Source organism: Pleuronectes platessa, chromosome 11 (assembly GCF_947347685.1).
Source record: "Pleuronectes platessa chromosome 11, fPlePla1.1, whole genome shotgun sequence".
NCBI classification, from domain to species: Eukaryota; Metazoa; Chordata; class Actinopteri; order Pleuronectiformes; family Pleuronectidae; genus Pleuronectes; species Pleuronectes platessa.
The window spans coordinates 6,412,181-6,433,098 of NC_070636.1; the positions used below are offsets into that span (position 1 = coordinate 6,412,181).

Consider the following 20,918-nt stretch of genomic DNA (forward strand, 5'->3'; position numbering starts at 1 on the left):
GTTTTAGAGAAATATTGCCGTTATTAAAGGTTTCAATCAAGACAAGATTCACTTTATTTTGAAAACTAAGGTCACGCCTCCAGCACGTCTACGCGCTGTGTGAGGTTCGCGCACCAGGCGCTACGGAAGCCGCGAGGTCCCGGTTCCTCCGTTTGTGAGTCTACGACTTTCCGCTTCCTCTTCGCCTGGTTCCTCCCCGGGCCGAGCAGAGAGAGAAGCCCAGGCCCAGAGCTCGATCAGGGGGGGCAAGAAGCTGCACTAAAGGGCCGGTAAATAGTTGTTTTCACTCCGGTTAAAAGTCTGTGAAACATCGGAGTCAAACCTGGAGTTTTGAGAAGCAGCGGGGAGACGCGGAGGAGTTTTGGCCGGAGAGCGGTTGATACTTTGCGGTTGACAGGAACCGGTGAGTCGAGCCTTGCCCAATGATTTCACTCGGTCTGATCTGAACTTGCATTGTACTTGGATTCACTTACTTTTTACTTCATCCAGACGGTTGTGGGTTCGATTCTGCCAAACATTTTGACAAAGACACACTTCCCCTGTTTTATAGAAACAAAGAGAAATCCAGATGCTGGTGTAAAGTGGCTTCTCCTGCTTTGTAATTTAGATTACTGACAGTGTTCATCATTGTAATAACATGTGATGTCTGTACATCACATGTGTGGTGACATACACAGTGTGTCTGCATCACTTCAAACAACGGGCCTTTAACACAACATGCCGTGTGGAATGATGGGTAATTTTTTCCAGTTCTGGGTTCTGAAGCTGATCTCTTATGATTTCACTTTACGTGACTTCAATATGATAAATTTATGTGATGAATATGAACATATTGCACAAGATTATTATTCAGACATGTAGCAACGCCTTATTTCTGCGAAACGAGTACTTTAGTTACTTTTACCCCCATCATAGTTTTGTACTTGCACTCACTGTGGGATTTTTTTGATTCAAAGACTTCAACTTGTAACAGTATTTGAATGTTGTTATAACAATATCAGACTAAGGTAAGGGGTGAACTGGCTCGATAAGGAACTTTTAATCTACGGTTAAATACAAATTACAAATAGAGAGATTTCTAACAATGATTTCAAAAAATGGAGAATGAAAGGTAAAGTATGAAAGATGTATTGATTGGTTTGCCTATCCCAGACATATCAATAAATCTGCAGATAAGTGAAAACTTTTTCAGAATGAAAAATGCAGGATAAAAAAGATGTGCATTTATGTTTAGATTTTCTGTCGTTGTGATTTATTTTGATGTTAAGCTATTTATGATCAAGTTTATGGTAAAACTGTTAAACAGAATATTTGGGGGTTTATTTCAATTTAAGTTTAAACAGGATGTTTCAATATTTTACTTCTGGTTCTAGAAAACAGGAACAGTGACTACATTTATGGACGGCAACATTCAGACAACTATTTTCTGAATAAGACATTACGTAATCAAGCAGATGGCAACTGTAATATATGGATGTCACAAATAGCCGTACAAACTCCGGTAGGACGTTATAATGCCATTAAGACGTATACATAGGACAAATAAGGCTCTAAAACCCTAGCTCTGGCGTTGTCTGTGAACGCTACACATGAAATCAGTGTTTAAATTTGAGACTGTGATTTCTTAGTCCAGACTGTTGATCCTGCAGAGACACTGAACCGGATATTCAAATGCTTCCAGGCCCTGAAAACTGAAACAGACTGGTGCTTTGAGTCCTGAGGCTCCGTCTGTACCTGGGCCAAACCGTGGAGTGAGGAGGCGACCTTCCTGGGACGTCAGGTTGCCAGGTTGGAGATTTTGATCCGTGGTGTTGTTGACACAGGGCTGAGGCAGCTGTTTGAATAACAGGATAAGGTGTTCAGTGTGGGTGTGCAGCTGGGGCAGCGTGTTTACGCTTCATTCACTGCCTGACCTATAATCAGTGAAGTGACTGCACAGGCTACTTAGCTCAGACTGTGTGTGTGTATGTGTGTGTGTCTGTGTGCACACATATGGTGCATGTGTGTGTGTTTTTGTCAGATTGTTTGGATCCTGTGTGAATCTTGTGCTTCTGTCGCTGAATGAAAAGGAGGTGGAAGTGGTTCGCGTGTGTTTGTGTGTGCAGGCTTCATCACTCCTTCCAGGAAGTCCTACACAGAATGTCCTTTTATAGAAGCCAAATACAAAGGGCTTGCTGTCCACTTCCTGTAAACAGCTTGGCCGCGGTGTTTGCAGCGTTCTGGTTGGCAGGCTCCCCCCCCTCCTTTTGGATCTCGGGGAGTTCCAGGATGAGGAAGTGTTCCTCCCCCAACGGTGCACGGCCAAACTCAGGGAATAGAAAGTACTCTGACCCAACGAGAGAGCGAGAGAACGAGGAACCGAGATTATGAGGGTGAGGGCGACGTGACGGGCTCTGAGCCAGGGCGATGATGAAACCGCGTGGATGTCGTTTGGATGTGGAACAGTATTATTGGTTGCCCAAGGAAGCAGAGACCTACACGTGAAGGGAAAGTGCAGCTTTCACTTATAAAATCAACATATACACATCAATATGGGACAAAACTATCAGTTGACAAATTGCTATCTGGTTTTGAGATCAACTCCCTCCCTCTATCCAGAGATGAAGCCAAAGTATCCCAGGTACAAAGCGCTGCCGTCTTGTAGTTAGCACAGCGGCGACTGGGGGACGGAGCTGTGCTAGCGATTGTCTCAACGATACACACTCAACCGATTGCGAGTTAGTCTCTTACCAAGGAAGTTACGTTTTTCACCCATGTTCGTTTGTTGGATTTTTGTTTTACCCATTCAATTTAGGCCTGGATCTGAACAAAATAATTTTTAACGGATGATTAGGGAATGTTATATGCGTATAATAAATGTGGTTTCATTAGGGGACTCTTGGGCCTTTGCAGAGGTTTGCGCTCTCTGAACTCCACTAGTCCAAATCATTAATTTGTCTTGTGTCCTTTCCAAAACAATGCAGTGTCTGTTTTTGAAGCTGTAACCAGTAGCCTATCTTCTTAGCTTAGCATAAAGACTGGGCCTTGTTCCGCTCAATGTGGCACTGGGTCTATGTCCGCTCCTGTCGAGAGGCGAGCTACTTAATCCCTTAATGGTGTCAGTAGTACGAGGGCGTGGACAGTTAGACAAACACAAGCATGCAGTGCTGATGTTTGCACCTGCCTGATTCCCTCAAGAGATTCTGCCGCTGCGCTCAGGAAACTTTGCTCAGAGCTTCACGAGAGCAGTTCAAGTGTTCACAATGCAGCGCCTGTTGGCAGGGGGAGTTTAAGGGCTGTGTGTGTGTGTGTGTGTGTGTGTGTGTGTGTGTGTGTGTGTGTGTGTGTGTGTGTGTGTGTGTGTGTGTGTGTGTGTGTGTGTGTGTGTGTGTGTGTGTGTGTGTGTGTGAGATGAACAGGAGAACAGCCCTGCAGCTATGGAATTCCTACGCAGAGACAACTTGTCTCAGCCTGGCCAGCCATCTCCCCCCCCCCACACACACACACCAAACACACATATATACATGTAGAGAGAGAGAGAGAGACTATGAAAATGCACATCAAGGCTGAACTGGGACAAATTTATCCAGCCAGGGCAAGAACACACTTGTCCCCTCCAAGCTCACTGAGGAATGAGGCGGCCTGCTACGACCTGCCCTAAGAATGGTGAAAAGACAGAGAGAGAGAGAGAGAGAGAGGGGGGGACACAGTGAGAGCTGAGCAGATACACAAGCTAAAGTAAAGAAGCTGCACACACTCCCTGGGAGCACGGCAGTTTCACTGATCGTTCACCTGGTCTTCTGTGAGACGCAGAAGAGGCGACAAACAGGTGAGTGCTTGGCAGCTCAGATAAAAGAGGCAAAGCAAATGAAAAGACATTTGGACGCATGTAATGAAAACTCGTGGGGGGGGGTCTCACATTCTGTAGGTGGACAAGCTCCTAGGTTGTGTTGTTATAACGATATGATTCTTGCCACGTTGGAAAGTTTGAAGTTCCTGGTCAGCGTATGTGAACTTGAGTGTGAAAACCTGCCACATGTAAGCACATAGTCGTTTTTGTGAGCCAAAACCATTGCACAGAGGTAACTGTGAGAGTTTCGATTCCCAGTGGAATGTATCAGATATAAGGCAGCAGGGTAGGGAATAGTGTGAGTCAAGTTAGTGCTTGTGTGTCTTCAGCTTGTGGCCAAAGGGCTCGGTTATTGAACAGCACAAATCAGATAGTGCAAAGTGTTTTCTGTTATTGCATCAATGGCTTACTATTGTTCGTATTGGTAAATGAGTAAAGTAAAATAATCTGTGTCGATACATCTTCACACTTGAAGGTGTCTCAGCAGAGCTGCTGCAGGAGATGTGGGGAGATGAGCTCTCCCTGCCAGATCTAACTGAGCCGCGTTTTCATGTCCGGGTTCAAACATGAGCTGTGTCATCAGTGGTCAGACACAGGAAGTGAGGAAACCTTGGTTTGCTTCCTATTTCCTGTCTGTGATGTCAGCCAGAATGTAGGTCGTGGGCTCAGAGTGGATTGAACTACGTGAGCTGCAAGATTTGTAGAGGTTCTTTTGCGGTTGAGGTGTTTGTGTGCGCGCACGTGTCTGTGTGAAGATGATCGTTTACATTCACCATATGTGGATCAAACTTGAGTGGGGAGGAACTGCATCTTGAACTTATGTAAAAATAAGGACATTTAAAGTGTAAGTGCTTCAAATAAAAAATTCTTTACAGGTGAAAGTAGAGAGCTATTATCGGATTAAGAATGATTAAGGGTATTTCCTGTTTTTTATTCTTTAGTCCTCCACTTTTTTGACTCTGAAGGCTAAATAACAGAAACACATCTCTGCATAACACATTTCTCATTTCTCAAGCATTTCAGTAGAGTACATACCTCTGCCAAGGCCCAACAGTCCCCTTAGGAAACCACATTGCGCTCACTCATAAATATCAGTCCCCTAAACATGTCTTATTTTAATAAAGACCCATGAATTACTGTCTGAGAAATCAACTAAAATGTGGAAAAATGCATTATCTGGCAATGACGAGGCAAATCCTGGATTCCCCTTCTGACACAGATCTGCACCCAAATAAAATTTCCCTGACCCACATCCTGCTGCCAAGTTTCGTATATACATCCTGTAGTTTTTCCGTAATCCTGCTTACAAACAGACAAAGGGCAATAAAAAACACAACCTCCTTGTTGAATTTGTAAAAACTGAAGATTATATATGTCAGAGTTTTATCGCAGGACCGATGTTTAATCAAAGTGTCCCTAATAAAGTGACAGCTCAGTGTAAAAACCTGAACATTTGCATTTGATTGGATAATTTAGTTTAGTGGTTCCCACCTCTTTGTAGGTGTCGGATGACAAGATAATTCTGCAAGTTTGATTCTGTTTGTTTGTAAGTGCTTACAACCCATGGGACCAATGGTATAATATGATTTATTGTATTGTAGTGTAAAATTAGGTAATGTTAAATTATAATCCGACAAGCAGCTAGAACACTCCCTGTCACATAAATGTAGTGAAAGCAGTTGTATTTCTCTTTGTAATGTTCAGGAGCTGAAGAATAAAATCAGAAAATTTAATTTTTTTGTCCTTCTCTCCAAGCAACTCACTTATCAGCACTCTTCTCTCTCTCACTCTGTCTCTGTCTCTCTCTCTCTGTCTCTCTCTCTCTCCCTCCTCTCTCTCTGACTCTCTCTCTCTCTGACTCTCTCTCTCTGTGTCTCTGAGTCTCTTTCTTTGTCTCTGTCTCTGTCTCTCTCTCTCAATCTCTCTCTCTCTCTCTCTCTCTGTCTCTGTCTCTCTCTCCTCTCTCTCTCTCTCTCTGACTCTCTCTCTCTGTGTCTCTGAGTCTCTTTCTCTGTCTCTGTCTCTCTCTCTCCCTCCTCTCTGACTCTCTCTCTGACTCTCTCTCTGACTCTCTCTGACTCTCTATCTCTCTCTCTCTCTCTCTCTCTCATTCTCTCTGTCTCTCTCTCTCTCTCTCTCTCTCTCTCTCTCTCTCTCTCTCTTTCGCTCTCTCTCTCTATCTCTCTCTCTCTCTCCTTCCTCATTCGTTTGAAAGTGAGCGAGACTCAACACATCACTTTTGCCCGTTCAGAGCTGCTTCCTGCTCACACTCTTTGTTCCCCACGCTGCAACACAGATCTGCACGTATGGGCCTGGACGCATTAGTTGGGTTGGCGTGAGACTTTCTTTGTGTCACTGGAGGCTAAACCTTTTACCTGGTGTGCCGCTGTTCCTCAGGAGCATTTTGGGCCAACATAAAAAACCCCCACTAGTTATTGAGCATGCCGCGACAGACTTGCTCTGTGTCTTGAATGCATTCGAATTTTTTTGCATCCAATCCCAACCCGGCAGGTGTACGTGTGTGTAAATGTGTGACAGCGGAGTGTGTGAGGACAAGCCCCCCGCCCCCCCTGTCAGGATGAGCAGCCAAGGAGGAGGAGCCAAGGACCCCCAGTCAACCAATCACAACTCTCGGCCTTTGCCGTCTGTGCCGGAGGAGAGGAAGTCCAGAAACAAGATCATCTCCATGTTTGCCTCAGAGAAAGGTAAGGGATACACACTTGTACACACACAAACACACACACACACACACACATCTATACACACACATACCTTGACATTGATTTTTACCTGCAGGAGGCAGGAAGAAGGACAAGGACAAGGATAGACCTGAGATCTCCTCCCCGTCGGACTTTGAACACACCATCCATGTGGGTTTTGATGCTGTCACTGGAGAGTTCACTGTAAGTATCTCACATGACACTCTGTGGCACCAGTACGAGCTACTTTATGTGGTGTAGATATTAGATGGATAATTCCTTTTATATAATAATTTCCATTTGTGTGTGTGTGTGTGTGTGTTTTTACAGGGCATGCCAGAGCAGTGGGCCCGTCTCCTTCAGACCTCAAATATCAGTAAATCAGAACAGAAACAAAATCCTCAGGCTGTCCTCGACATCCTCAAGTTCTACGACTCCACCAGTGGAAAACAGAAATACCTCAGTTTTTCCGCCTCGGGTCAGTTTCTCTTTTTTGCTCAGCAGGGAAATGAAATTCCAGGGTTGTGACTGTGCAGACTCGCTTCTCTGTCCTGACACTTTCTCCTGTTTCATTTTGTCTTTTTCAGATAAAGACTCACAGTCGGTGAGTACAATCATTTGCTGCTCAGGCTCTTCATCCACTCCATTTACATTGAATGCATTCAGTCAATTTCATTCTCTCTTTCTCTGCATGCGTTTGCTGTTGCAGGCGGGCAAGCAGGGTACGGCCACCTCCCAGTCTGGCAAGGACGATGACGACGATGACGATACGCCACCTCCAATTGTGGCCCCACGACCAGAACACACAAAATCAGTGAGTCGGGAGAAGATTGTTATTTTATACAAGTAGTGCAAACTTGCCTACTGGTAAGGGGCTGTGGGGATGCAGGTTGCAGCTTTCTTTCTGAAACTGTAAAAGTCACCTGCAGTCACTCAGTCCACTGAACCTTGAGCCCACACAACAGCTGAAAGATTATTATTCAAAAATTTGCGAAGCTCGATTCAGTTGAACCCCAAACTGCAGCTGCAGTTGTCGTAAATGAGCCAGTTGTCTAAAACACGCATGTTGATGATTCCCAGCCACTGCCTCTGGTCGCCTGATTATTCACAGTGTAATAATATTAAAAGTCAAAATTACACCAAAAATTTGACACTTCTCTTCCTTTGGCCTTTATCAATACACAAGTGTGATCATACATTTTACATATATGATCTGTTGACATTTCTGGAATTACCAGGTATATATTTAGAAGAGTTGAAAATATAAAAGCCTCCCAGTAATATTTTATTTCAGGCATTTATTTTTTAACCCAGAGTGAATTTTAGTTTATTACCGTATTTATATTCAGCTACATACAAACCAAGGAGAGGTCATCTACGGTCAGTGTTCCTGAATGTTCTCTTGCTGTGCTGTGTCAGGTGTACACCAAGTCGGTGATAGATCCAATCCCAGCTCCGGAGGGTGACTCTAAGGCTGACAGGCAGAAAAAGAAGGGAGGAGGCAAAATGACTGATGAGGAGATCATGGAGAAACTAAGTATGAATTCCAGGCAGAGCCACAAATACTTCATCCTCCAGTAGAGCTGACTTAACATTTTTTTTGTAACTCTTAGGAACCATTGTCAGTATCGGAGATCCTAAGAAGAAATACACTCGCTATGAGAAGATCGGCCAGGGGTAAGTCAAAGTTTTGGAGGATGCAGCATGAAAAGAAAAAGTAGGAAAACATTTTTATTTCACCTCTCACTGTTTTTCTGACTTTCAGGGCGTCGGGCACAGTTTACACGGCCATCGATGTCGCCACAGGACAAGAGGTAAGGTCACTTCATTCTCTGTCTGTGAAAGTGCCTGAGAATCCTGTTTTTATTTTACAGATTTTGTACGCTGCTTAGTTCAAACGTTTATAAATAAAATTCACCACACACAGCCGAAGTGTTAGCTGCCATGTTTGCAGGATGAGATACTGGAAGGAATCGCTGTAGGTGAAGAGCAGAACATATTATACTCCTGTAAAAGCAGCATTTTATGGTCAGACTACAGCGTGACAGTTGCCTGGGAGCCTTTCTCAGATTTTCTTTATGCCTGCACAGATACAAACATAAACAAGCTTAAAATCCTGGGGCCCACCAAATGTGTTCCAGGTAGAGAGGGACAGATTTTGACGAGAATTCAGAGACCACATTTCCCAACGTTCAACTCTTATCAGAGTGTTTCCCCCCTGCAAATAAATCGAACAATCTATTCATCAATGTTTTATCCCAGCAAATTTAGAGCTAGGGTTAATCTAACAGTATAAGCAGGTAGCGTTGCAGACATATGATGTAATTACCTGGATGTATGGTGTGTACCTGGGGTGCCACATTTACAGGATGCTCTGTTTCGCAGGTGGCCATCAAACAGATCAACTTGCAGAAGCAGCCGAAGAAAGAGCTAATTATCAACGAGATCCTGGTCATGAAGGAGATGAAGAACCCCAACATTGTCAATTTCGTAGATAGGTGACGCTGACCTCACACGTTCTGCACAGACACGTACGATAACGTGTGCTGAGTGTGAGTCTGATTGAGTTTGTGTGCGTTTTCAGTTTCCTGGTGGGGGACGAGCTTTTCGTGGTGATGGAGTACCTGGCTGGGGGCTCGCTAACCGATGTTGTGACGGAGACGTGCATGGACGAGGCTCAGATCGCCGCTGTCTGCAGAGAGGTACGATTCTTCAGAGACCACCGAGCCTACGGAAGATATCGGTGAAAAACTTTTAAACCACATAAATCAAGAAAAAGGGTCAAACCCGAGACAAGGACTATAACGTACTAGAGGAAACAATGCAAAAGCATCATGTTTCCTTTGAATGACTATTTTCACCATTTATTTACCAAAAGCCAAAAGATTAAAAGTGATATAAAACTGTTCTGTAATGCTTATGTAACAGTGCATTAACTATAAAGAATATACACCTCCCTCTCTCGCAGGTCATCCAGGCTCTTGAGTTTCTTCACGCCAACCAGGTCATCCACAGAGACATCAAGAGTGACAACGTGCTGCTGGGAATGGACGGATCCGTCAAACTCAGTGAGAGACAGCGCACACGTCAACATGCGCAGACCCACAGACACATATCTGACTGAATATCACGCTGTTTTCATTTTACGTGTCAATAAAATGATATCGACCCCCCCCCCCACCCGTTCTCTCTTTGCAGCTGACTTCGGCTTCTGCGCCCAGATCACTCCGGAGCAGAGCAAACGCAGCACCATGGTGGGGACTCCATACTGGATGGCGCCAGAGGTGGTGACCAGGAAAGCGTACGGACCTAAAGTGGACATTTGGTCTTTGGGGATTATGGCCATAGAGATGGTGGAGGGAGAGCCTCCGTATCTCAACGAGAACCCTCTCAGAGTGAGTGTGGCAAGGGAGGGCAGCTTGAGAATGTATTCAATTACTTTTTTATAAAATTTATAAAAGAAAAGTTTATAAAATTTCATAGAAATAGTCAAAAATGTCAAATCCTGTTTTTCTGGGAATATCTTATATTCCTAAGATTTATTCTTTGTTCGCGTTTTTCACTTAATTAATCAGTTAAATATTAATATGTACATGTTTGAGGTTGAATCACGGTGAATCTGAGGATCCCCCGACTTTTCCTCTAGCACCACCATGAGGCCAAAAATTGAATTTATGACGAAACACCTGCAAAACTAATGAAATTCCCTTCAGCTCTTAGTTTTCTCTCAGGCTTCTATTGCTGTTCCTGTGTCACATTTGATCATTAGTATTAGATCATTCTAGAAGTGTCTATTCATGCAGTATATGCTTAACATGTAATGACCACAAATATCTGGAATCTAAAGTATCGCTTCATGCTTGTGTTCCTTTCTTAGGCGTTGTATTTAATCGCCACCAACGGGACCCCCGAGCTGCAGAGTCCAGAGAAGCTGTCTCCTGTCTTCAGGTCCTTCCTGTCGCGCTGTCTAGAGATGGACGTGGAGAAACGAGGCTCAGGCAGAGAACTGCTGCAGGTAGGAGAGACCGCTGGGCTCAAGCTCAACGTATCAGTACAGATCTCTCAAAAGCATCCTGCACAACAGACGATCATTTTCACAGTTGATTAATCGGCTGGGTTTAATTTCTCGTCATTATTCTTGTTATCATTATTAATCAATCGTGTTTGTTCGAAGTCTAACCAGCTGTTGCTTTATATCAAATGACTAGCATCAATCTTCTCATCTAACTTTATACAGAGGGGCAAATTTCAATCCATCCTTCTCTATGCTTTTTATTGCATCATCTCCCATCGATAAATTGTCAGAACGTAGTGAAAAATATATTTATTGTAATTGCCTGAAATCAAAGATATACATCCGTCCGAAAAAAATCTTCTGTGAATTTTTGGCAAATGTGACTCAACCTCTTTGTTTGCCTGTCTGTCCCTAGCATCCATTCCTGAAGCTGGCCAAGCCTCTGTCCAGCCTCACTCCGCTCATCCTGGCAGCCAAGGAGGCCATGAGGAGCAACCGCTAAGTCCCGGGCTCCAAAGACGATACCTGACTAACACCAGTAACATCCAAACAAACCAGCCGGCATCCTCTACTGGTTTACGTATGACGATCGTCAGTAAAGTGCATCTCCATTCTCACCAGTTTTTCTGCGCCGAAGCCATACCTCTCTTACCCTTGTGCCTCGTTCCAATAGCTACATGCAGCCGAGCCGAATTCCATATTCGTTGCCGTCGTAGCCTTCAACACCCGTATCTCACGGAGAGTTAAACCATTCCTGTAAAGAGGTGGGACTCCAACGTTATAGTTTTTTAGTCTGGTTTTGTACATGAAACTTTTGAATGTTATTCGGTGGTAGATGGAAAATGTCCTCATACCTTCAACCTTCTAGGGGCAGTTTAGAACCCGAAACACGCCTCTGCAATCCAACTCTCTTTTGGGTCTTTTAGAATCTTCACAAGCTCATCTGATGTTTATACTTCCATGCAATGTTTTGTCTTCATCTCTGCCTTATGCAATAGATGCCTTAGTGTGTGTGTGTGTTGTACCAGAAAAATACTGTTTGAAATGATCTGTTGAACTGGAGGAAGTGTTTTTTTTTGTACATTATAAATTGGTAGTTTCCTGTATTTTTTAAACGTCTTTTAAGAAGTATGTATATCATAGTTTTTTATTTGGGACTAACACAACAGAAGATGTTTTTTGTTTTTTTTTACCAATTCATTCTTACTTCCCTGAATTGTATTGATAAGCCTTGGGAAATCGAGCCAGACCTGAATCAATCAGTTTTAAATATGATTTTATTCAACGTTTGCTTTATACCTTGTTTTTCGGCAAATTTTGACAATCAGTGAAAAAAGAAATCTAACAAGTACCTTTTCAAGAACCAGTGTGCAGGTTTAAGTTGAACCTATTGAGCACCACTACATTGAACACCACCTCAAACTAAGAATTGTTTTAGTTTTGTTAGTGTAGCACAAGCTCTTTATAGGGTTTGAAAGTCCTCTTCCATTGAGCCTACCACGTTCCCAAAACGTAGTAGCCCCTTTTATACGTCACCGTAGTTTCTCCCTACACACTCGCAAAGGGCGAGGGTGAGTGGAGGCGTCTTCAGGTGTTTGCAATCTGCCTTCTCACCACTAGAGGCCACTAAATCCTGGTTCACTGGTCCTTTAAAAGATGCACGATGCAGTAAAAACCCACTCATGTGGTGGACACAAACACTCGGTGCTTGCTACTATCAACAGGCTGGAATCCTCTGTTATGTAGCCTTTGACTAGAACACGGTCCATTTATACCGTATGTGTGATATGAATGACTGAAAAATTTAAAAGGAATGCATCAAGGTTCACCATGAAAACACAACTCTTCTATTGTCAAATCAAATCCAAACATGTAAATTATTAATAAAGGCGGACCTGAATAGACTTGTGTCTGGTTTACTGAATGGGGCTGCTGGATCCTGGGTTATCATTAACACTAAGGTTATATTTTTATCTGTGTTTGTTTGTCTGCAAAAAACTACACAACCTATTCCCATGAAATTTATTTTGGTGTGGTGGGGCACGAGCCAAGAAAGGAACCATTAAAGTTTGGTGCCGGTCCAGATCAGGGGATGGGTCAAGGAATCTTTTCTCACTGTAGTATCACATCTTTTTCAACACTTCCGTTGTTTTCTCAGAGAATAATTCATGGAATTTGATGAAAAAATAAAACCTGATCAGGGAACTCATATTTGAGTGTGTTCCATATAAAAATCTAGATCTTTGGAGAGTTTTGTAAAGGGGACTGTTAGTTCTTGGCGGAGGTATGAACTCTACTGAGTGCCCTTCTAGTTTCTTGATGCAATGTCAACCAAACAACTACAGAGAAATGCCACAGGCCCACTAAGTGATGCACATGAAATGAGGAAGAGATGAAAAGGAACAGATAAAAGAGAAACTTCAGAGAGAGACACAGGGGATCCTAGGTGGACTTTTCCTCTCTTTTGACACAAGAGGGCAGCATTCATCTTTATTTGGCAGAATTCGAGTGTGCTCGAGTAAAGTTGAAGTACCACATCAACCTTGCTGCTTGAGTAAAAGATCAGTAGGTACCTGATTTAAAATATACCTAAAGTATTGAAAGTACTTGTCGAGTGTATCACATTCTCTAATGCAAGGGTCTACTACATGATTAACTTAATCTCCATCAATCCGCTTCAGCTGTTTCTTCTTCATTAGTGATTAGTGACACAGGAGGCGGGACTTAATGTCACCTGCCTGCTCTGATTGGATCAACGGACTAATTATCCTCTTGCTTTTTGATGGCTTTTAAAAATATAAAGAACAATGTAAACCTGTCACCCAGTGCATTGCAAGAATGTAGTGGAGTAGAAAGTACACATTTAGCTGATATACCTAGTGGAGTAAAAGTACCTGAAAATAAATCTATGAAACTTAAGTACAGTAACAAAGTAAATGTACAGTTTCATCCCCACACCAGTTGCTAATATGGCTTCACGTTCTCTGCCTTGGGTAAAGTGATGTATTATTTCCACCCCAATCATAATAAAGATGTGACCGATGATGTCTGATGCCACCAGTGCACCAACAGGTTGAGATACTGGTTTGATTCATATGATTCTCTAAAAAATGAACAAATCAATCCGTCTATAATCACTGATACACAACTGTATGTCGGGAGTGTCCTTCATATAATTTACTCTTTAGTATACAGTCCAGTATCAGTGTTTTATTTTTTGCAGAATTGACATGCATGTTAAACTCTCAGGGGGGAAGTGAAACTCAGATTTAGTTTTGGTTCCCTCTTCACGGCTGCACATGGTCGCACAGTGTTCCTCAGATAAAAAAAGAAAACGTCTGACTCAGATCAGGCCGACTCAGATCAGGCCGAAATGCAAAATACATTCACAGTATCTCTCCTCCATCAGCACACGTTTAATGACAATTAAACATGTACGTCATTTGGAGATGAGTGGGAACAAGCTGCGGAGAGACAGGTTTATACTGTATATCGCTACCTTTCTGTTGCCCTCTATATATCAGCAGCCTAATAAATGAAAGGCCTAGAGTTCAACAAGATGTGAAAGGACATAAATAAGTGCGGGACCAGAGGGACCCAGAATTTGCAAATAACAGCGGCATGTTTCAGTTTTCTTTTGACAGATTTGAAATGGTCGTATGATCCAGAGGGAGATGAAACTGCTTTTTCTGTTTCACATCAGCAGGTGTGTGTTTGCATGACTTTTGTGCATCACCGCTCCTCAGGGTTTAAGTTCTCCTGCGTCACACAGAGACCGACCAGTTTTCACACGCTCACACTGCAAAGTGCTTCAGGATCATGATGCTGACAATAACTCTGACCATCTTGTTGGGATTTCTGAGTCAGGGTGAGAGATTGTGAACATGTCTGCTGCAGAAAGAGGTTTCTTTGTTTTATGGTTTTGTTTCCTCCACAGGCTGTTGAAACTATTTCCTCTGATGCTCTTTCATTCATTTCTTATTTCAGAGTCTGCAGCCAACAATTTTCTGACTCAGACTGACTCAGTCAAGTCTGTTAGTCTTGGAGGGACTGTGAACATCGGAGCCACAGGGAGTTCAAATATTGGTGCTGACCTCAGTTGGTACCTTCAGAAACCTGGACAGGCTCCCAAGCTTCTTATTTACTCCTCATCAACTCTTAATTCAGGAACTCCCTCTCGATTCAGTGGCAGTAGATCTGGTTCTAGCTACACCTTAACCATCAGAGGTGTTCAGGCTGAAGATGTTGGAGATTATTACTGTCTCGGTGCTCATGGTGGAGCGTTCACACAGTGATTTAGAGCCGTACAAAAACCTCCCTCAGTCTGACTGAAGTGAAACTGGTCTGCTGCAGCTGCACAGAGAATAACTGGTCCAGTGAACACAACACAAGTCTTCAAGCAAAGGAATGGAAACACAACTGAAACAAACCCCACACACACTTCTCGTTTTGTATTCTCCTCATTCACTTCCCGCTCTGAAGCTACTGACCGAACCTGGCACCGTACATCAGTCCAAACAAAAAGCTCCAGGTTATTGTCATAGATTTTGAAATAAATTCTTTAATGCTTCATATGTAGTATCCTCTACTGACGTGCAGAGAAGAGACACAACTGAAACCATCTCCTGCACTGTCTGACACTGCAATGATCCAGACTGGAGGTTTTTCGTAATGTGTAAAATGTTGAAAGCAAAACAAAGACACTAATTTATTGTGACACACAGTTTTATTAATTGATGATTATGATAATTTGATGAATAAGTAGTTTTGTTCAAAATTAGAATGAAACTAATAAAAGTCAGTTTAATTACAAAAATATCGAAGATGAAGCAGAATATGCAGATGATCAATACTGAAAAGCAACATGGACACTAAAACCCAGCAGAAAGCTGCAGAGAGGAGATGTGCAGCTCATCAAAGAATCAGCATCATGTCAGACAGGAAGTGCTGTCGTCTCTCTACTCTGAGCAGAGGTCAGGGTCCAGGGTTTGAGTGACAGGGCTCTGTCCATCCAGACTGGCCTCACAGCTCACTGAGCCCGCCTTCCTCCACTGGTCTGCAGGGAGACTCAAGGTGCTGCTCCAGCTGTACTGGCCGCCCCCCCCCAGGACCCCCGGGCTGTGAGACACCCCTGAGGACCTGATGCTGCCCCCCACCTTCCAGCCAAGGCACCAGGCTGAGGGGAAGCCCCCGCTGGCCATACACACCAGAGTGACACTGCCCTGCTGCAGCTCTTCACTGGAGGGGGGGAGGAGGGTCAGGGTGGGCCGCACCACACCCACTGGAGGAGAGAGAGGAGATAAAAGACAAAGGGATGAGGATGAAAACGACCTACAGGTGATTTCTTGTACATTATAAAAGGAAACAGAAGAACTTCGACTGTTGAACATCATTCACTCAGTGTCAGACCATCAGCCGCAGGGTTCAAGTGTCAATGTGGCTGAGAAGGTTCACTGATAATGATTATTGATGATTATTGAGGACGTCTTCACGTCTGTTTCTCAACGTGTGACAGTGAAGAACTCGTCCCTGAGATGATTTTCTTCTGTTTAAACTCACAGAGCTGAAACACTGGTGTGAAAACAGTTCAAACCTTTGTCGTCTGTTTCTTTCACTTCCTTTTCACCACATGAAGCGTGAACACAAAGCTGAGCTGCATCTACTGATAAAATCCTGTTTGTGTTCAACATCTGATTTTTGTGCCAAAATATGTTTGATCAATTCAAACTAAACATTTTTAAACAGTTTATGATTTAGTTTGAAGCCTGAGCAAATTCTATTTTAAAACGTTTTAAACATGTGAATAATAAAAATCATCATTGTACATGAAAATAGATGAACAATTTGTTTTTTGTACGTTTCTATGAATGTATCAATCTACATAAATCGATTACAAGCAATAAATATTGATCTGAATTTCTTTTTATCAGGATATGAGATTAACTTAGATTGATACAAATTCAACAAAATATCAGCCAGTCAATCTCTGAACTTGATCAAATTCTTGTTCATTATTTGATAAAAGTTATAAATGCCCAAAGTAAAAATCTCTGGTACTTACCGTTACTGACTAGTTTGGTTCCTCCACCGAAAGTCCACCACAGTGATACAGACTCATTAGGTGCTTGTACAAAAACCTCCTGCACCGTGAACAACAGTCTGTCCACTGAAGAGTCACTTGTTTTTGGTTAAACTTCACAATTTACACTAAATATTTATATTGAGCTAATGTGGCTTGAAATTTCATCGAGATTCAATAATTAAAAATAAAATATTTGTCAACATTTTTGTTACTTCTTAGCATTTAGACACAAAAAGTTCATTTAACTTTGCCATGAATTAATATTAAAAAAATATTTTGACATCATTTGAAAGCTGTAAAACAAACAGGATGCTTCTAAAGAATTAAAACAAAATGTTTTGAAAATTCTATTGGACGTCTACTCACTCTGTAATTCAATGGGAATGAAATACACATATTTGCATCAATGAAAGTGACACAATTTGAATCCAGATGCTGACGACCCTCAATTGTGCTTCTTAATATTTAGTGTGAATCCAAACAGCAACGCTCCTGAGTTTGTGTCCCACGTCACCTTCAGTCCGCTCAGAGCAGAGGAATCATTTCCATAGAGAGGAGGCTTTGCATCGTCAGCTGATCCTCCACTGAACTGAGAAGCTTTATAGTCCTGTGACTCCAACTCTGCAGGACTCAGACCCGTCAGTCGACCACAACCACCATGACTCTCATCACCCTCCTCATCTGGACGCTGGCCTGCTGCAGCTTCACAGGTTCAGTCACTCAGCAACATTTCAGACGTGATGCGCTGCCTGTTCTCTCTCTTCACCTCCGCTGATTAATGTATGATTTGTGTTTGTGTGCAGGATGCAGCGGCCAGGTGACTGTGACTCAGCCTCCAGTCGTGACATTTACTCCAGGATCCACTGTCACTCTGACCTGTAACACCAACCCCAGTGCTTATAACAATGGTGATAATGATTATTTGTCCTGGTACCAGCAGAAACCTGGACAGGCTCCCAAGCTTCTTATGTACTTAGCATCAACTCTAGAAACAGGAATTCCCTCTCGATTCAGTGGCAGTGGCTCTGGTTCTAGCTTCACCTTAACCATCAGTGGAGTTCAGAGTGAAGATGCAGCAGTTTACTACTGTCAGAGCTTCCATATAATCAGCAGAGCACCTGTGTTGACACAGTGATTTACAGTCGTACAAAAACCTCCCTCAGTCAGACGCAGAGACATGAGCTGTTACAGCAGGAAGAGAGTGGGACACAGACCAGTGAACACAGAGACTGACAGTAACCTCACCAAGCACAACAGACACAATCACACACTTTCTGACCTAAGATGAAGCCCTTCAAAATTGTATTTTACTCACTACATCACTTTATTCCTACAAATCAATGAACAGTTTGTAATATTTAAATATCATTTCACCTCAAGCTTTGCTTATTCTCTTATTTTCCACAGTCAACTCTGTAAAATTTTACCAAGTTTGTACAAAATAGATTTTCTCAAGTAAAGTATTTGCAGTAAATAAATTCATGGTGTATTTTTAGTATAATCAAGAATCCTATATAGAGCAAGGTGACTTCCATAGGCTGTAGACATATTTATATAGATTATTTGTGGAATCTATCTTTGCATTAATGTTTTTTAAAGACATATAGACTGCACATATATTTGTATTGATTGTCTATAGATTTTACAAATTTAATATAGACTGTCATCCTATTTTTAAAGTCTCTTCATGAATATATTATGAAAAGATGATTATATTATTAAACTGGTTAATAAATATATTATTGAGACAGTCAATAGACTCTAATTAAATCTATACAAACCTTATATATCATCTACACAAACGACTGCACCTCAGGAGACCCATCTGTTAAAATCCTAAAATTTGCAGACGACACATCAGTCATCGGCCTCATCCAGGATAAAGATGAGTCTGCATATAGGCGGGAGGTCGAACAGCTGGTCCTGTGGTGCGGTCGCAACAACCTAGAGCTTAACACACTTAAAGCCGTGGAGATGACAGTGGACTTCAGGAGGAGCCCCCCAGCACTGCACCCCCTCACCATACTCAACAGTACTGTGTTGGCTGTGGAATCGTTCAAGTTTCTGGGATCCACAATCTCCAGGAACCTGAAGTGGGAACCCAACATCAACACAATTCTCAAGAAGGCCCAGCAGAGGTTGTACTTCCTGCGCCAGCTTAGGAAGCACAACCTGCCTCAGGAGCTGCTGATCCTGCTCTACACTGCAGTCATCGAGTCTGTTCTCTGCACATCCATAACTGTCTGGTTTGGATCGGCCACAGAATTGGATAAAAATAGACTCCAACGGACAGTCAGGTCTGCAGGAAAGATCATGGGTGCCAACCTGCCCACCATCCAGGACCTGTAAACATCCAGAGTCAGGAAACGGGCAGGAAAGATCACTGCAGACCCCTCAAACCCTGGTCACAACCTTTTCAAACTCCTCCCCTCTGGTAGAAGCTACAGATCTCTGTTCACCAAAACCACCAGACACAAAAACAGTTTCTTCCCCCTCGCCGTCTCACTTCTGAACAGCCAACCCACTGTGGCACTGTGCAATAACTCTGGATCCTTATAATAACCACTGCACCGTTACTCCCGAAATTATATTATATTATATATAATATATATTATAATTATATTTAAATATGTTTACTTATTTCACCCTCACTGGATAATTGTAATATGCACACCTGCACTTCTTTTCTTAGACCGTCGCTCTGTTCGGACTGTTTGTATTGTTTTGTTTTGCTTTGTTTTGTTTTGTTTTGTTATGTTTGTTTTGTGATGTGTATTCTGTGAAACCACCTGAGAGCCACTTTACCGAGTCAAATTCCCTGTTTGTGCAAACTTACTTGGCCAATAAACCTGATTCTGATGCTGATATAGCAATTGACAGGATATATCTTTATTTAAACTACATATAACTATATATAGAAACTCAGTAAACTGTATTTATATACATATAGACCTTATATATCATTATACAGTAATCAGAATGTCTATACCTTCATATAGACAGTCTATCTAACTAAGGTCTCTTTAGGCCTCATGATGCATTTTGCAGCTCTTTTTATTCACATGGATTTATCTTTATTAGCAGATGCAGTTTGCTCAGTTTGAATGGAATTGACATGTTCAGCTTTATTTTTTTCACAAAGTATTCCAATGAGCCTGATACTCGTAAACTTCATTGTCACATTTAGTCTAATTGATACTCAGAGTATTTTCTCAGAGGGGGAGAATACTTAAATAAAACAGAGGCCTGGGGTCACTGAGGTCAGATGACTCGTACTTACTTACTTCTGTCCCTAATATCAGAGCTGCATGAAATGACTGATGTACATGGTGATGAAAAGCTTGAACAAGGACAGAAACCTGACAGACATCTCTGTGTTAGCCTCCACCTAGACTGCTATGAACCTGGGTGTGACACTCGACAGTCAACTCTCCCTCACGGCCAACATTACTGCAACAACACGTTCCTGTAGATTCATGCTGCACAACATCAGGAGAACACGCCCCCTTCTCACTCAGAAGGTGGCGCAGGTTCTGGTTCAGGCTCTGGTCATCTCACCTCTAGACTATTGTAACTCCCTCCTGGCAGGTCTACCTGCTAGTGCCATCCAACCTCTGCAGCTCATCCAGAATGCAGCAGCTCAACTGGTCTTTAACCTAAATTCACTCACACTACTCCCCTCCTCCGCTTCCTTCACTGGTTACCAATTACCTGCGTCAATTTCAAAACATTAGTACTTGTGTACCTTGCTGTTAACGGATCTGGTCCAGTCTCCATCCAGGACATGGTCAAACGTTACACCCCAGCCCGTTCACTCCGCTCTGCATCTGCCAATCGGCTTGTTGCTCCCTCACTGCTAAACACTCAACAACATCACGACTGTTTTCTGTCCTGGCTCCTAAATGGTGGAATGAGCTCCCCATTGACATCAGGACAGAAAGTCTATAAATCCTCCAACGCAAACTAAAAACACACTCTCTTCAGACTATACCTTGAATGAAAGTTTAAACTAACACATTAGTAGCACTTAAATGGCACTTAGTTATAGAACTTTGTAGTTTGACTTTCTTGAAGAAATTCTACTTTCTTGATTCAAGTTGTTCTGGGTTTGTACCCTCATGGTTGAATGCACTTATTGTAAGTCGCTTTGGATAAAAGGTTTCAGCTAAATGAAATGTAATGTAAAAGAAAATCAACCTCACACCATGATGGAGTTATTGATGATGGTGAACTGCCAGCAGAGGGCAGTGTGCATCTACTCATAGACATGAAGGGATATTCCTGAGGGAGAGA

At 42.6% G+C, this 20,918-nt stretch overlaps 1 protein-coding gene and 3 gene segments (V, D, J or C); 3 read left to right on the top strand and 1 right to left on the bottom strand.

Moving 5' to 3' along the window:
- The first annotated feature begins 129 nt into the window (after window positions 1–129).
- On the top strand, window positions 130–12,447 carry LOC128451379 (serine/threonine-protein kinase PAK 2). 9 transcript variants are annotated; one of them, XM_053435185.1, is made up of 16 exons: window positions 130–403; window positions 1,650–1,788; window positions 6,341–6,534; window positions 6,626–6,732; window positions 6,859–7,006; window positions 7,116–7,132; window positions 7,238–7,342; window positions 7,948–8,065; window positions 8,142–8,205; window positions 8,294–8,342; window positions 8,914–9,026; window positions 9,113–9,230; window positions 9,497–9,596; window positions 9,727–9,923; window positions 10,406–10,543; window positions 10,959–12,447. In XM_053435185.1, the coding sequence occupies exons 3-16, from the start codon at window positions 6,357–6,359 to the stop codon at window positions 11,043–11,045; spliced, it is 1,539 nt and encodes a 512-aa protein (XP_053291160.1). In that variant the 5' UTR covers window positions 130–403; window positions 1,650–1,788; window positions 6,341–6,356; the 3' UTR covers window positions 11,046–12,447. The 9 variants fall into 9 exon arrangements, with proteins under 9 accessions (XP_053291160.1, XP_053291158.1, XP_053291163.1 ...); XM_053435183.1 differs by having other exon boundaries at window positions 1,682–1,788; XM_053435188.1 differs by having other exon boundaries at window positions 1,682–1,788; window positions 6,368–6,534.
- Window positions 12,448–14,253: 1,806 nt separating this feature from the next.
- Window positions 14,254–15,570, top strand: LOC128451275 (Ig kappa chain V region 3547-like). The segment is given in 2 exon segments: window positions 14,254–14,411; window positions 14,531–15,570. Coding segments are annotated over 2 exon segments (357 nt in total).
- On the bottom strand, window positions 15,251–17,927 carry LOC128451241 (immunoglobulin lambda constant 1-like). The segment is given in 3 exon segments: window positions 15,251–15,824; window positions 16,605–16,683; window positions 16,992–17,927. Coding segments are annotated over 3 exon segments (432 nt in total).
- Window positions 17,080–17,916, top strand: LOC128451247 (immunoglobulin kappa variable 3-15-like). The segment is given in 2 exon segments: window positions 17,080–17,335; window positions 17,429–17,916. Coding segments are annotated over 2 exon segments (384 nt in total).
- Window positions 17,928–20,918: the final 2,991 nt, after the last annotated feature.